At 46.0% G+C, this 16,288-nt stretch overlaps 1 protein-coding gene across 2 annotated transcripts in view; it reads left to right on the forward strand.

Moving 5' to 3' along the window:
• Nucleotides 1–16,288, forward strand: part of MTOR (mechanistic target of rapamycin (serine/threonine kinase)) — a 113,135-nt gene that overhangs the window by 68,185 nt on the left and 28,662 nt on the right. For both annotated transcript variants that reach the window (XM_006766723.2, XM_015565890.1), the window contains 6 exons: nt 1,837–1,912; nt 4,877–5,016; nt 11,627–11,727; nt 13,548–13,663; nt 14,856–14,933; nt 15,123–15,230. In XM_006766723.2, the coding sequence (XP_006766786.1) occupies nt 1,837–1,912; nt 4,877–5,016; nt 11,627–11,727; nt 13,548–13,663; nt 14,856–14,933; nt 15,123–15,230 (619 nt within the window). The remainder of the gene's footprint in view (nt 1–1,836; nt 1,913–4,876; nt 5,017–11,626; nt 11,728–13,547; nt 13,664–14,855; nt 14,934–15,122; nt 15,231–16,288) is intronic.

The raw sequence follows: 16,288 nt of genomic DNA on the forward strand, positions 1-16,288 counted from the left end.
ATTGCTGTGGGCACAGTGGCACTGTCCCCAGTCACTGTAGGCGTTGGGGAAATCACTGCCCGTGTGGGCCTTAGTCTCGTCAGGAGTAAAACAGGACTGAGCATACCTTTCCCTTCATTCTCTTAGGGATGTGTGAGGTCAAGGCAGTGAGAGGTTGGAAAGATTGTTTGAAATGTGCTCCGTAAGTATGAGACATTAGATTATTACTTTCACAAATGTTAACTGCTCCAGTTCATCATATTTCTGGGCGGTTCCCTCTTGGTTTTATTGGAAAAAATGTAATGGTACTCAATTTTTTAAAAAGAATATTTATGTGCTCACTTTGGCAGCACATATACTAAAATTGGAACGATACAAAGATTAGCATGGCCCCTGCTCAAGGATGACACGCAAATTCGTGAAGCATTCATTAAAAAAAAGAATAATAATATTTGTAACAGTAATCTCTTGCCATATTACCACATTGAACTGAAAACCTGGAATTTCCCAAAACCACTTAAAAATGAATTCTAGTCAAATAGTTCGTACTCAGGGCAGTAAACTCGCTTCTTGCTTGTTAAACCAGTCTAGACTTCCAAGTTGGTCTGTCGCATTTTGCTCCCTACCTGTGAGCAGATAGAATCATGTTGTCCTTTGACTTGCTCAAGCCTGTGCCTTCCCTTCTAACCTCCTTCCATAACTCAGGCTTGGGTGTAGTGTTGTGTCGTCTGCGGTTCCCCCTCTTACATAGGTCCCCACTGGAACAAGGTCTAAGTCCTGCGCTCTCCTGCTTTCAGGACCATTTGCAGCCTCTCTGATGAACTGATTCCAGCCACCAGGCCTTCCTGCATTACTGCTAGTTGCCCCAACACAGTTACAGTCCTCCAGTCCCTATTGCCACATGCTGCCCGCAGGTGACATCACCAAAGAAGGGGGGTGTTTAAGAAAAGGCGGCTCTCTGCCAGAGACCAGGCAGGTAATGCTGAATCTGGTTCCTTCGCAGCCTGTTGCAGAAGTAGGTGGTGGTCCTTGAAGAGGGACTGAGGGGGCATCTGAACTCAGAGGAGAGGAGGCGTCAGGGGAGCAGGCAAGATGGCTGCCCAGCCACAGTCCCCGGGATTTGCTGTCATTGACGTGGGTGACCCAACCTCACTGTCATTTCTTTTTTTTTTTAATATATTTTATTAATTTTTCACAGAGAGGAAAGGAGAGGGACAGAGAGCCAGAAATATCGATGAGAGAGAAACATCGATCAGCTGCCTCCTGCACACACACCCCCACCGGGGATGTGCCCGCAACCAAGGCACATGCCCTTGGCCGGAATCGAACCTGGGACCTTTCAGTCCGCAGGCCGAGGCTCTATCCACTGAGCCAAACCGGTTAGGGCCTCACTGTCATTTCTGTGTTGCCCACAGAGCCTAGTGACTTTTATTTATTTTGGTTATTCTTATTACTGAAGGCAATGGGGTAGAAGAAGTAAGAGTTAAAAGTTCAAAGGTACCTCATCTGATTGTGCTATACAACAGGGACAGTTTGGGATCCAGAGTGGCTAGTTTTTAAAAGGCAGACATGTGCTGCCTGCCCTACAGTGTCTAAGAGGAAACCAGCCTGTGCCAGCTGGAGGAAGGGCCGAGCAGGCAAGGCTTCCTGTCTACCAACTGCCCCCTCACAATGAGTATGCGATCAAGATGCAATCATGCAGGCTGAGCTTTCTGAGTGGGAATAGCAATTAGTTCTCTCTCTGCATCTGCAAAACACTGTCCCCAACGTGCTGGTGAGCCACCTGCCCACAAATGACCCACGCCTCCCATGCTCTCACGTTTTGTGTATAACCACCTCGTCCTTTTGTTTTCCCAGCATTAATAATAAGCTACAGCAGCCAGAGGCCGCTGCCGGCGTGTTGGAATATGCCATGAAACACTTCGGAGAGCTGGTAAGTGCCTCATTCCTTTTAGAAAAGTAAGAGGTAGCAACCTGGCCAGGGATGCACTTGGCCACAACCTTGAGAAAGTTACTTTCCTTGTCATTTTTCTTATTGGTAACAGTCTGATGTAACTTACCTATTCCGGCACCTTAAGGACAAAGGAGACAGTGGCTATATGGACTCTATTCACAGTGAACACAGATCCTGAAGACGGAGTCCGTAAACAGTAATAGCTGGGATTTATCAAACTCTCAGCATGCGCCTTTGCTCAGTGCTTTATCTCCTTCATCTAATTCAGTCCTCACAACAGCTTCATGAATCGGTACTGTTGTCACCCCGTTTTACAGATGAGAGACTGTGGTCCCAGCAGGATAACAACCTCGCCTGAGCTGAGAGAGGGAATCAAAGGCAGAACCAGCACTTGAACCTGGGCAGTCTGGCATCAGAGCCCAGGTGTTTAGGCCCGACCTGATTTCTCTTTGTGTCATCTGTGGCAGCTGGCATTGCCACTGGCCCACAATTAACATTCAATACATCAGAAAAAAACCATGGCCAATTCTCCAGAAAAAAATATACTATAATTTATACCTGATATTGAGTGATTGTTCCATTTCATTATTGCTTACATAGCTTCTTCTCTTCTGCCATCTTTGCCCTACCAATATTAAAATCTTTCCATTACTCTCTGTGGTCCTGGGAGGGTGCTTTGGTAACTTCCTAACCGTATATAAAGCATCGACTTAATCAACTTAGCATTGACTTCCTGGAAGGGCAGGGAGTTCTGGGTCCATATATCTGATAAGGAGCCCTGCACTGGTAGTGTAGGTCACCTACTCTGGTTTGCTTTAATCAAGAGCCCAGGGTGTCAGAGTGAAGAAAAGTGTGACTACTTCCCAGGCTTTTGCTTCACACAGGACTGAACCCATTAAGGGAATATTGGGCTGTCTTGAGCATAGATCTGTAACTAGACTAAGAAAGCATCTCTCCAGATGACAAAACAGAAAGAACTATGTCTCATTCATCCATGCCACCGTCCTTGTTTGCTGAGGGAAGAAAGTTGGCAGAGTGGGCACTTAGGCAGTCCACCCAGACAAAGATGTACTCTTCTTTGATAGCCTTAGAGCTCTAGACCACAGTGAGTGCCAGTTTGAAACCAGGATGCCACAGTCATCTGGTATTCAGGTGATCTCCAAACGGATGGTTTTTACCCCAGTGGCTAAGAATGCCCACCTTACATGAAAGTCGCTCTGTCTCCAGGTCCTAAAGGTGGCCATTAGCTTCAGGGTTACTGCTAAACCCATGGTTGGTTTTCTGTTATATGTAGGTAGCTGAATCATATTAAACTTGACAATGGTTTGCTTTTCCTTGGCAGAACCTGCGCTTTCTCAGCACAATTTATGTAACAGCAATCTCATTAGCATTTTGTGTGATTCATTGCTTAGACCTTATAGTTTCTGCAATCTATTGCACTTCAAAATATCCTGCCCCGTCTCTGACCTGCTCCATATGCCGCTCCCTCCAGTTTCTGCTTGTTCATACTGCGTGTGCCACACATTAGTCATTAGCCCTCCTTTTCCATCCCGTATAGAAATGCAAACCGGGAAACTCTCCAGTGTTTACTTCTTAATTTAAGAGTTTTTAATTTCACAGTCTTTGCAGTCACTCTTTCTCTGTGAGTTTTCTCTTTCATGTTGAGGCATAGTCTAAACAGGCTTGGAAAATGAAGCTTCGGTAGTTTTACCTGCCACGGAGCCAGAGATGCCCATTTCGGGAACCCCACTATCCACTGACACTGAAAAAAAGGCGTTGGTGGAAGCAGGATTAGTTCAGGAGCAGCAGAGGGGATTGGCTCTGCTGAAATAAACAAGGGGGGAAGTACAAGTTAATGACCTAAAATGGAAATGACCTCCTTACAGAGGTTCAACAAGAAAAGACCCTTTCAGCGAGCTTAGCTGAGTTGCTATGAGTGTATATGGTACTCAAATATCAGTTTTATTTACAAAGGAGAGAAGGGTAATAGGGGGAACTATTGTGGGCCCTGCATTATTTCATATAAATTCCACTGCAGAATCATATTGTTGTTAAAGAAATCCCTGGAGAGCCACTGCCCTGGTCTGGTAGAGAAATAGTCATTTACTAAGCTAGTGATGAAGCCCAGAAAACCAGCTGAGGTAGAGGGCAGATGGAGGGCAGACTGAGACATAAAACAGCCCCCTGACCATTTAGAGAGCCACAGCCTGCAGCTCCTCTTCTCACGTGGCTGACACTGCGTTTCAGCGTGGCATGCCATCTGCCCAGTGCTGGAATCCACCCTTTGGCCCTGACACTGGTGAAGCTGCCAAGCGCTGAGCAGGAAGGAACGTTGGATGGGGGACTTGAGGAGAAGGGGGAAAGGTTTTCCAAAGAATTTTAAGTGGTGGTATTATATTGTACTTAAATTATTTCCTGGAAATTTAAAAATGCATGAAGAGATGCAGAGAATCAAAAGCCTTTCAAAAGTGAGCTGTTTTCCTCCAGCAAATATGCAGATGTGGCCTGACTTTTGGCCCCATTGAGCAAGCAGTTGCCATCCCTGCCATGTGGCCGCCATTAGCACTCCAGCAGATCAGGCCTTGGCACCCTGCAGGAGCTCTGTTCGGGGCTTCCTGCTGTCCCAGATGGTTTCTCCTGTCCTCGTACCCTGCACACTGGCATTCTGGTGGCCTCTGTATCTGGGCAGGAAATGATGGGGGAGGACATGACCTGACATCTACTCTCAGCTTATCCCAGGATCATTCATTCCATCGGTGTGCCAAGAACCAACATTCCTATCATCACCCAGCATACCTCAAACATTCGGAAGTTCTTTTCCATCAAGGCCAAGACATACTGTGATAGGTGAAGTGTCATCCATACAACACGGCACCTTAGGAAAGACTGTGTGTCCCTCTTGTTCTCCGTGCTTCACCATAGTCCTTCTTTTCCACTTGGCAGGAGATCCAGGCCACCTGGTATGAGAAACTGCACGAGTGGGAGGATGCCCTTGTAGCCTATGATAAGAAAATGGACACCAACAAGGATGACCCAGAGCTGATGCTGGGCCGCATGCGCTGCCTCGAGGCCTTGGGAGAATGGTGAGCTGCAGCAGGGTGATGGTCGAGTGGCTGCTAGAGAGTGGCTTTGAAAGGCCTCCCCCAGAGTTCTCTAAGTTTGTTTCATTTGGTATTTTCCCATGAGTATTTCTGTCTCAGTGCTAAATAGAAAAAAGGTTCTTTAAAAAAAACAACATAGATTTTGTCATGCTCTGGGACAGGACAGGCTTGGGTTCTGCTCTGGATCTGCACCTGCTCCTTCCATCTGCCTCTCGACCTTCACTGACTGATGAAGACCGCCTAGCTCAGTGGTTCTCAACCTTCTGGCCCTTGAAATACAGTTCCTCATGTTGTGACCCAACCATAAAATTATTTTCGTTGCTGCTTCATAACTGTAATGTTGCTACTGTTATGAATCGTAATGTAAATATCTGATATGCAGGATGGTCTTAGGCGAATCCTGTGAAAGGGTCGTTCAACCGCCAAAGGGGTCGCGACCCACGGATTGAGAACCGCTGGTCTAGATCCTATTTGTTAGCACTTGCCAGTGAGTTTAGGAAAGAACAAATGACTGCCCTTTACTGAATGCTTGCTTATGTGCCCAGCCCTATGCCAGGCTCCAGGTGTAAAAAAGACAGAAAACAAGGCCTCCGTTGTGAGGTGGTGAGACAAGCACATAACAGATAGTTACTAAAGCCTCAGCGGACAGTGACCACGATATGAGCTCGTGACTTCACAAGACCGAAGGCTGATCCTGCAGTTCCCCCTGGAGGAAGGGCCACGGTTGGAGGCAGGTGAAGGAGAGTGGGAGAGGGGAAAGGACTCCTAGGTAGAAGCAACAGTGGTGCTTAGTTGAGAACACTTGCCTATGTCTTGGTTTGGGGAATTTATGGAGGCAGTTAAGAAAAAAATGGTTTCCATTCTTGTTTTCTAGCATCAAGTGCAGTTTTTTTAAATAGTTATAACAAGGTGCCACACTCCAGTCGTTAAATAGTTTAACTATAGCCCTAGCCGGCTTGGCTCAAGCATCAGCCTGCGGACTGAAGGGTCCAGGTTCAATTCCGGCCAAGGGCACATGCCTGGGTTGTGGGGATTGATCCCCCAGTAGGGGGTGTGCAGGAGGCAACCGATCAATGATTCTCTCTCATCATTGATGTTTCTATCTCTCTCTCCTTCTCCCTTTCTTTCTGAAATAAATATATTTAAAAAAAATAGTTTAACTATAGTTTTAAATAGTTAAAATGCCAGTCCACCTTCCCATGGTAGATTATCTGACTTTCTGTTGGACATAGAATGGTTCCCGATTCGTTCATTCAACCAGTAATTATTGAGCACTTATTCTTTGCCAGTGTCTGTGCCAGGCCCCAAGGACACAGCCATGAATGAGACGGACACAACCCCTGCCTTTCCCAAGCTTTTGGAGGGGACAACCAGGCTGTTGTAATGCAGCGTGAATACAGTTACACAGGGAAGCTCAGGGAACTGTGGGAAATAAGAATCCTAATCCAGGCTTGGAAGGTTCAAGAAAGCTTCCAGTTGGGAGTGATATCCTACTTGGACCTGTGCAGTGAGGAGGAGCAAGCAATGTAGATTCAAGATTCTGAAAGTTCAGTATGGCTGGGGGTCAGGTGTGATGTGGAAAGAGGTAAAAGGTGAGCAGGAGAAGTAGAAAGGGACCGTAGCAAGTGCAGCTTATAGGCCAAGTTAGGCATTTGGACTTTAACCTAAGGGTTACTGGACAGTCATCCAAATATTTGAAGAGCCATAATTGACAGGTTTATAAAGACCCTTTAGGGGCAAATTGAAGAGGATTGAAGGCATGCTAGAGGAGATAGCAAGACAAGTTCAGAGGCCATCCAAGGGGAGAGATGATGGTGGCAAAGAGGGAAAGCTGAGGCAGTGGGGATGGAGAAGGGCTGGATCCAGAGATGTTTAGGAAGTGGCATTAGCGGGATTTGGAGAAGTACTAGATGTGGAAGTGGGGGGGGGTGGTAAAGGCATTACAGTTTGAGCTTCCAGAATGAAGGTGAGGCTGGAACACCCAGCGCTCCTCAGAGGCCTGATTAACCCAAAGCATAAGGTTCCCCTGAACCGGACTTCCAAGGAGCTGTCTTGGGGAGATAGAATCTGCAGGCCTGTGCCCTTGCATTTGGATCTGCATGGGGAACCTCTGTCCCTGAAGGCTTCTATTTTTTTAATCTACAGCTTTGTATTCATTTTTTTAAAGCATTATTTTTTGAAAAGGTAATATACACATAGCACAGAATTCAGTAGTAAAAGAACAGTGATGGAACTATGAAAACCAAGTCTCCCAGCCACTCAGACTTATGGCACAGAGACCAGGTCCTCGTGTAGACTTCAGGGAGGACCCGTGCACGCAAGCATCTATGTTATGACAATGCAGTCAACACACCGTTTTGCACCTTGTCTTTTTCATTTAACAAGTCTAGACCACTGTTCCATATGAGTACCTACAGGTGCGTCCTCATCTTTTCAATGACAGCATCACTAAACCACAGGCTTTTTAATATAGGCAAATTTTGATTTGTTTAAAAACTTTATACCTCGGAGTTTAAAAAATATAATTGAAAAATCAAAGTAAGACTTCTAAAAAGAATGATCTCTTGCTGCACATATTCTTTCTGTACCTAATCACAGATATTCTTTTGCTAAATGATTGCTATTTTTATTTCTTAATATAGAGTTATATTTCCCAAATAAAAGATGTTGTATATGAAAATTTAATGTCAATGTATTTAGCCTTAGGCATTAAAGTCTGTATATAGTTATTTGAAATAAGTTTTTCTGGCAGCCGTTATTAAAGAGATTCAAGTGTTATCATTTATTTCCATAATTAGCATTCCATATTCATCATTTACCTCAATAAATTGAAGAAACATATCCTATCAAATCTGCTCCATCAGTTTGTGCAACTAAAGCTGGGGTATGTTTTTTTATGTCCAACAGGTATTTAAACTGCACTGTCCAATGTGGTGGCCACTAATTAAATTAATAATCCAGTCACACTAGCCACATTTCAAGTCCTCAATAGCCACTGTGTCTAGTGGCTACTGCATTGAACAGGGCAGATATAGAACATGTCCCTCACCATAGAATTTTCTATTGGCTGGTACTGATCAAAAGTAAGAGAAACATATGTTAATAAGAATTAACTACATTATTTCAAAACCTGTTTTCTTTAACTTTCAAATTGGTTATCATACAACTATATGTTATTTTTTAAAATATATTTTATAGATTTTTTACAGAGAGGAAGGGAGAGGGATAGAGAGTCAGCAACATCGATGAGAGAGAAACATGAATCAGCTGCCTCTTGCACACCCCCTACTGGGGATGTGCCCGCAACCAAGGTACATGCCCTTGACCGGAATCGAACCTGGGACCTCTCAGTCCGCAGGCCGATGCTCTATCCACTGAGCCAAACCGGTCAGGGCTATATGTTATTAAGAGGAAGATAAAAAATGTAAATATTCTCAAAATTAAACTCTAATCAGTTCTTCGAATGATTTAGTACAAATATCACAGACTCACATCAAAGTCTTCTGTGTTGTGATCTCAGCCCACTTCTTCAGCCCATTTCTCAGTGGCCTCTGCCCAGAATCTGTGCTCTGGCCAAACTATTTGCTCTTCTCCAAACCCCACAGAATTTTTCTCTGCATTTGTTCCTTCAGTTTCCTGAATTGCCTACCTTTTCTTCTGCTCCTTTGCCTCTTTGAAATCCTCCCCATCTTTTAAGGTCTATCTGGACTGCCTCTTCCTCCTTTGAAATCTCTCCTGGTCCCTTCCCCTCCCACCTTTTCTAAATTAAAGACAACTACTTTCCTTAGATGGGTTAAGTAGGGACAGCTTAGATATATGAGAAGAGATCTTAGATGCAGTTGTGTCTAGTCCACCTATGTGACAGTTGGGAAACTGAGCATCTCAGAAGTTGGCACAGCCGGCCTGAGGTCTCCCAAGAGCCCTGTGATCCAGGTCTCCTGACACTGCAGTCCTCAGTCCCATTTACCTCGGACCCCTTGGGTTCATTCCAGCTTTATAATCACCTATAAAGTATAAGTGGCAGTGATGCTGACCAAGGGGTTTAAGAATGAAGCAGACTAAAAGATTTTTAAAAGAGATGAGAGAAGCAGAATTCTTTTCCTGATTATATGTAGATTCCTTACATGGTTTATTCAGTTTATTTAGAGTAATTCTAAATTGCTTTTGCTTTGAATATATACCCTGAACATGCCTGAGGCAGGCATTTACTAGAGGTGGAATGATCCAGGGCTACCACTGAGTTAAGACCCTACCCCTGTGCCCATACTCATCTGCCTCTAGGAAGCTAAACTACAGGAGTCAGCCTCCAGCCCCATAATGCACACAGCCACAGCTGCAGCCAGAGTGAGCCTAGGTAAACCCCCTCGCCACAGTGTTCCTTAGATCGCCTCCGGATCCTTGAGAACAGGTTATGTGGGAGTCAGCCAACTGCTTGGTGTTCTAAGCTTTCTGCTGCTACACTGGGTAGGAAAGTCAAAGTCCTGGGGATGAAGCCTTTACATATTCCTCCCTGGTGTGCAGTGAGAGGTGTCAGAAAGCAGATCCTAATGTTTGCCCCACACACAGTCTCACATTTCTTATTTTTTTTATTTTTACAATTTTTTTAAAATATATTTTATTGATTTTCTACAGAGAGGAAGGAAGAGAGATAGAGAGTCAGAAACATCGATGAGAGAGAAACATCGATCAGCCGCCTCCTGCACGCTCCCCACTGGGGATGTGCCCGCAACCAAGGTACATGCCCTTGACCGGAATCGAATCTTGGACCCCTCAGTCCGCAGGCCGACGCTCTATCCACTGAGCCAAACCAGTTTCGGCCCACATTTTTTATTAATTTGATTTTGTTCTCTCCCCCGCTCCCTCCCCCCTGCCACTGCCTTTGAGAGTTAGGACTCAGTATATTCTGCGTTCTTTTTTCTTTTATTCTTTTTTATTTTTGCATGCTTGCTCATAACAAATACTGTGGGAGAGGAACCCCACCTCCCTGGGTAGAATTCTGACAGCTGTTGACACAGCCGCAGCTTTGAAGGCGGTACCTGTGTCCACTGTCAGGGCTGCCTTCCCAGAATGCTGCTCCTGCACTGCTTCTGCCTGGTCTCTTGGGGTAATCATTCATAGTGTTTCACATTGAACTTGCTCCCTTCCTCTAAATGAAAAGCAAAAAGCTAAACCCTTAGACCAGTGGTTCTCAACCTGTGGGTTGCGACCCCTTTGGCGGTCGAACAACCCTTTCACAGGGGTCGCCTAAGACAATCCTGCATATCAGATATTTACATTACGATTCATAACAGTAGCAACTTTACAGTTATGAAGTAGCAATGAACATAATTTTATGGTTGGGTCACAACATGAGGAACTGTATTTAAAGGGCCAGAAGGTTGAGAACCACTGCCTTAGACCCTGGGCCCAGAAGGGGGTAGTCCTGACAAAAGACTAGAGGGATGCTGAATTGTTTGTGGCAACAAGCTTTGAATTCTGCTATCCCTGCTTTCCTCAAGGCGCGTGCCTTTGTTCTCTCTCTCTCTCCGCTAAGCTCCAAGGGCCCTTCTTTTGCCTCTGTAATTCGTTCCCTGAGCCCATGCAGCCCAGCTGGCTCACTTTTTCTACCTCTTGGACTTTCTAAATAAACTTTTGCTTTTATTTGGGAGGGAAAATGAGTACCAGAGTCTGTTGAGATCACTCATAATCTCAATATCTCATAGTCTTTAGCCACACTCATGGTAATTGTGCAAACCTCTGAGAATAAGCAGCATATGACCATTGAAGAGCCTTCTTCCTTCGGTGCAGATTGATTTCATTTGAGTTTCATTTCAGCCTGCAACCATGGGTGTAAGCCTTCGAAGAGCCAGTTCTCCCTATAGCTTTGAGCTAAAAACGAATGTCCAGATGTGTCTCTTCAGATCGCTTTCTCTCTAGGCCTGCCAGAGGGAATGAGTTAGAGTTCATTGGCATGCAAGAGATGGTATTTAATATTTATGAAGGGGGCCAGAAGTTCAGGACATTTCACATCGAATCAAGTTAGACATGGTCCCTATTTTGATAACTCACTGTCAGATAAATTATGAGTACCAGGCCATAGGAACAACAAATTGCCAGTCACTTCTCTGTCGTGTGATCCAGTTGAAAGTGCTTTTCATTTAAAGCAGTGGTTCTCAACCTGTGGGTCGCGACCCCTTTGGGGGTTGAATGACCCTTTCAACAAAGGTCGCCTAAGACCACCGGAAAACACATATATAATTACATATTGTTTTTGTGATTAATCACTGTGCTTTAATTATGTTCAATTTGTAACAATGAAAATACATCCTGCATATCAGATATTTACATCATGATTCATAACAGTAGCAACATTACAGTTATGAAGTAGCAACGAAAATAATTTTATGGTTGGGGGTCACCACAACATGAGGAACTGTATTAAAGGTTCACGGCATTAGGAAGGTTGAGAACCACTGATTTAAAGGCTCATGGTTCAAAGCAGGTCCCTATCATCCACTTCCTCTGTGGTCCTCAGCTAACCCAAGAGGCAAAAGAGCGGCAAAGTTATAGAGGTGATTTTGGTTAACCCAAACATATAATTCTTTTCCTCCAGGGGACAGCTCCACCAGCAGTGCTGTGAAAAGTGGACCCTGGTTAACGATGAGACCCAAGCCAAGATGGCCCGGATGGCTGCTGCAGCTGCATGGGGTTTAGGTAAGGCTTCCCTCATAGGCGCCCTAGTCAGTGTGCGGAGAGTGAGGCTGGGTGCTCACATCAGAAAAGAAAGCAAGGTACTGCGGCTGCAGGTAGGATGTCAGATCTGCAGAAGTGCCAAGCAGTCTGTGCGCCTCTGTCTTTTGCATCTGTCCCTACCGGATGATTTTGACTAACTTGTTAGACTTGGGTAAAAATGGCTTTGCACGGGGAAGCCAAGGAAAGCAGTGAACAAGCATCAAAATTCAGATGACTTAGGTGTATTTGGTTTTGTTTGGGGCTTGTCTTTTTGCTTTAAACAAGTTACTGGTTTATTTTCTCTCTGATTAAAGAAATCTCAAGTAGGCATTCCCAGACTAGTATTCTGTCTCCATTGTCGTTAGCCTTTTTCCCTATTTCTGCTTTGCATGGGGCCTCTGTGTTCAGTCTACCTCATGATCCAGTACAGTTGCTGGAGCTCCACCCATCATGTCTTTCACCCAAGCAGAAACAAAGAGAGAAGAGAGCTGTCTGTCTCCTTTTATTTCTTAACTTTCCCAACATATATAAAAGTGAAGAAGATCATCTATTGAGCCCCCATATTCCTTTCACTGTCTCTAACAATTATAAACATTTTAGCAATTTTGTTTTCTCTCTTCTCCTCCTTGCTGCCTGCCTTACTCCCATTCTTCAAGTATTTGAAAGCAGAGGTTTCCTTTTAACCCCCACAGACAGTAGATTTCTGACCTCAACCCCCAGTTGAGGGGGGTGACCAGTGTCTGTTCCAGAGATGTTGATGAGCGGGGAGGGTCCAGAGGATGTTGCAGGAGAAGCACTTCACCCATCAAGCCCCGAGGAAGGTTACATAACCTTCCACCCACATTCTATCCCTCTTGAGTCACAGAGCTTATAGCCTTTCCTTTCATGAGCTCTGGGCTGGATCCAACACATTTTTCTAAAATAAATTACTTCCTGAGGAGTCATTGTTTGCTATTTTGCTTTTACCCAGAGGCATAGAGAATGGATGAGCTCCTGGGCAGGAGTGAAAGGCAGGAAAATGCCTTATGAAATTGGCAGCCCTGCAGTTTGCAGCTAATGAAGCTGATATCTTTTCTGCAGATGGTCTTAGAACCCCTGGCATTCGATACATGCTTACCCCACCAGGGGAAGCCATTCCAGCTGCGTTCCTGGCTGCAAACATTTTCCCACTCGGCCACGACACAGGCTACTGTGCCATGACCTAGGCCATCTTTCTATTTATCTCCTGCCTTCCGAGGCAAAGGTACTGCCAGAGTAAGAAGGGCAAACTATTTGTCTAATCCTGTCCCCTGTCTGGATAATGGCCATTTTCAGTTGTTAAGGGGAAATGTAATTTCCAATGTACCATTGAACTGGGAGATGCTTCACTAGTGAGGAAGAAAGCCATTCCATCTCACCTAGAGAAACCTGAGCGAGTTCTCCAGGTTAATGAGGTACTGCATCAAACCCTCTTGTCATGCGGGCTTTGCACTCAGGCCATTCCTCCCATCCTTCATGGAGCTCCCTGGGGCAGCGTGGAGTCCTGTGTTCAGAAGACAGGTGTGGCTTTGTTTGTGGGAATGGGTTGCTCAACCTCACAGAGTGTGGAGGGTTCTCTGTAGGATTTTGATACATCAGGCTCAAGTTTGTCTTGTTTGAACCCCAAACTAAGTGCAAGTAACAATGACAAGGTCTCTTTGAGATGCTGCCTTTAGCCCAGGAAGTTGGCCACCCTAATGCTTCTCTCCCTCTCCCCCGCCCCCCACGGTGTGCGTGTGCGTGTGTGTGTGTGTGTGTGTGTGTGTGTGTGTGTGTGTGTGTAGGTCAGTGGGACAGCATGGAGGAATACACCTGTATGATCCCTCGGGACACCCACGATGGGGCATTTTACAGAGCCGTGCTGGCGCTACATCAGGACCTCTTCTCCCTGGCACAACAGGTAAAAACCACATGTGTACCCAGACCATCTAGCAAAAACAAGGTAATTATACGTGGCCTGTCAGTTCCTAGGCACATGGTGCCTGTGCAAACAGGCTGCTGCCCTTCAGCTCTGGAGTCCAGTTCAGTGAGCTCCTCAGAGAGTGTCACTCTCAGAAGAAGTAGGCTGCCAGCACATTAGCCAGGGCCACTTTCCTTTAGAGATGGACAGGTGTGTTCCAGAAGGGACCATGGCATCACTTTCGGAGTTAGCTTCTTGGATACAATGTCATCACTGCATCCTTCTTACCACTTGCCTTGGCGGTCCTTGCCACAGAGAGAAACTGTTTCATCAGCCATCCCCCCTGCAGCAGAAATCAGTCACAGGTGTCTTCTGGTTCTGTAGGTGTGTCGCACGTTGATGACCTTCCAGAAAAGCCAGTGCTTTATTTGACAGCCCTGTGCTGACTTGCAGAATGACATAATGAAGCAATCACATCCACCCTGTCGGGCACCAGACTGTCTTGAATGAGGTGCTTGGGTAAATGACCTGAGCACTTAAAGGAGGGGGACATAGAAATTAACCTTAAACATTCAAACAAGGAAAAGCTCCGCATGATGGGTTTTTAACTGGAGAAACAGCGTAGGCTGCAATTGCAGTCCCATTGGCCGTCCCTGGGGCCTTGATTTAGTGACAAGAACTGAGACGTGGGCCATCCAGTCATTGGCCCAAAGCCCCGTTTGTACATGGAGAAGCCCGGGCATTCTTCTCCCAATGTCAGAGGCACCCTCATGAGGACAGGTGCTTCTCAGCCAGAGATGACCCCACCCCAAGCCACGTGAGTGTTTGCACACTCTAGTTTCACAAATGTGACCTGCAAGAAAAAGGTGAAAGCAGGTAGATACCCAAATTGTCCTCTTGATATGCAAGAGCACGGTGATTCTAAGCACACATTTCCCCTCTCTCCTTACCCAAGATTTGGGGTGTTATCATAGATGTTAAGCTTTTGGCTGCCATACACCAGTACCCTTCCCTTGCCATTCAGCTTTAGGAAGAGGTTTCTTCCCTTCTTTGGTGAATTTTTCTCTTTATTATTGGAATTGAAGTGAGACAGGTAACTTCTGCAGCTCGTTGAAAAGCCTGAAAATAACAGCACTACCCTCAGCTCCCAAGTCTAGCGCTCAACTCCAGGGGCTCCCTGTTTCTCTCCTAGTGCATCGACAAAGCCAGGGACCTGCTGGATGCCGAGCTAACTGCTATGGCGGGAGAGAGCTACAGCCGGGCATACGGGGTGAGTATTGTTTTAGGGGCCCATCCAGCTCTTTTTCTCAGAGTGGGCTACTGAGGACTCACGGCTGAGCTGCTAAGCACAGGCCTGCTTCTTCTCAGCAGACACCCTGCACCAGGAGTGACTGAAATGAAGCCTGGCTTTTGGATGGCTCGTGTAGCACTAAGTTGGAATGTGGTTTGCTTTTGTCAGGCCATGGTTTCTTGCCACATGCTGTCCGAGCTGGAGGAGGTTATCCAGTACAAGCTTGTCCCCGAGCGACGCGAGATCATCCGCCAGATCTGGTGGGAGCGGCTGCAGGTGAGCCTGGTAGAAAGCCCTAGGTGGCCAGCCCGCCCTCCTCACAGGCTTGTTTGCTTCGAAGCAAGTCACTCAAAGGCTTTTCACCTGAGCCTTTCGCTATGAGGACTGCTGCTTTCTAGCCTCCTTTTATTCTTCTCTGGGAATAGAAGAAAATGTCTTTTTTTATTAAATATATATATATTTTTTTAAATATATTTTTTATTGATTTCAGAGAGAGGGAGAGAGAATGAGAGAGAAATATCAATGAAGAGAGAGAACCATTGATCAGCTGCCTCCTGCATGCCCCACATTGGGGATCGAGCCTGCAACCCGGGCATATGCCCTGACCAGGAATTGATGCATGACCTCCAAGGTTCATAGGTGGATGCTCAACCTCTGAGCCATGCCAGCCGGGTGACGAAAATGTCTTTAATAAGTGGCACTTAAGGCCAGGCCACTTCCCAGACCAAATAAATCCAAACTTCCGGGATTTATTTGGACCAAATAAATCCAAACCCAGGAGCAGCATCTCCTTAGCCTGATTCCAGTGGGTGGCCAGCACTGAGCACCGCAGCTCTAGACCCAGCCGCTGGTCACCTGCATCCAGCTCTTCCCACAGCGTTGCCTGATGTTCTCATTGACCAGTGCCGCCGTGTACAGTTCCTCGGGTCGTGGTCATCCCATGATCTCTTTCAGACTTTTTCACAGAAGTGTCCCATTCTAGAGAAGCTTTTCCATGTCCTCCATCAGTGTCTTCATCGTACATTTCTGATCATTTTAGCATGTGGAGCTGCCAATTCCAGGTCTGGGATTCAGCAGTCTTAGGCGTTCTTGGAAAGGGCAGTTCTCCCATGCCTTGAGCAGGTAGGAGGGGAAGTTCATCGGCAAAGACAGCCTTTGCCACTTCAGAAGCCACTTGTCCCCCTGCTTGTCATATTCAGCCTCCTCAGTTTTAAACTGTTTCCTCTTGGCCCAGTCCACACCTAAATTCTGTCTTCAGAATTTGGTCAATCCAGGTTGTGCTTCCAGGCTTTCAGTAGGCTGTGACAAAGCCTTTGACTCCAGGCTGCATTCCT

This window comes from Myotis davidii, unplaced genomic scaffold, assembly GCF_000327345.1.
Source record: "Myotis davidii unplaced genomic scaffold, ASM32734v1 scaffold299, whole genome shotgun sequence".
In the NCBI taxonomy this organism is placed as follows: Eukaryota; Metazoa; Chordata; class Mammalia; order Chiroptera; family Vespertilionidae; genus Myotis; species Myotis davidii.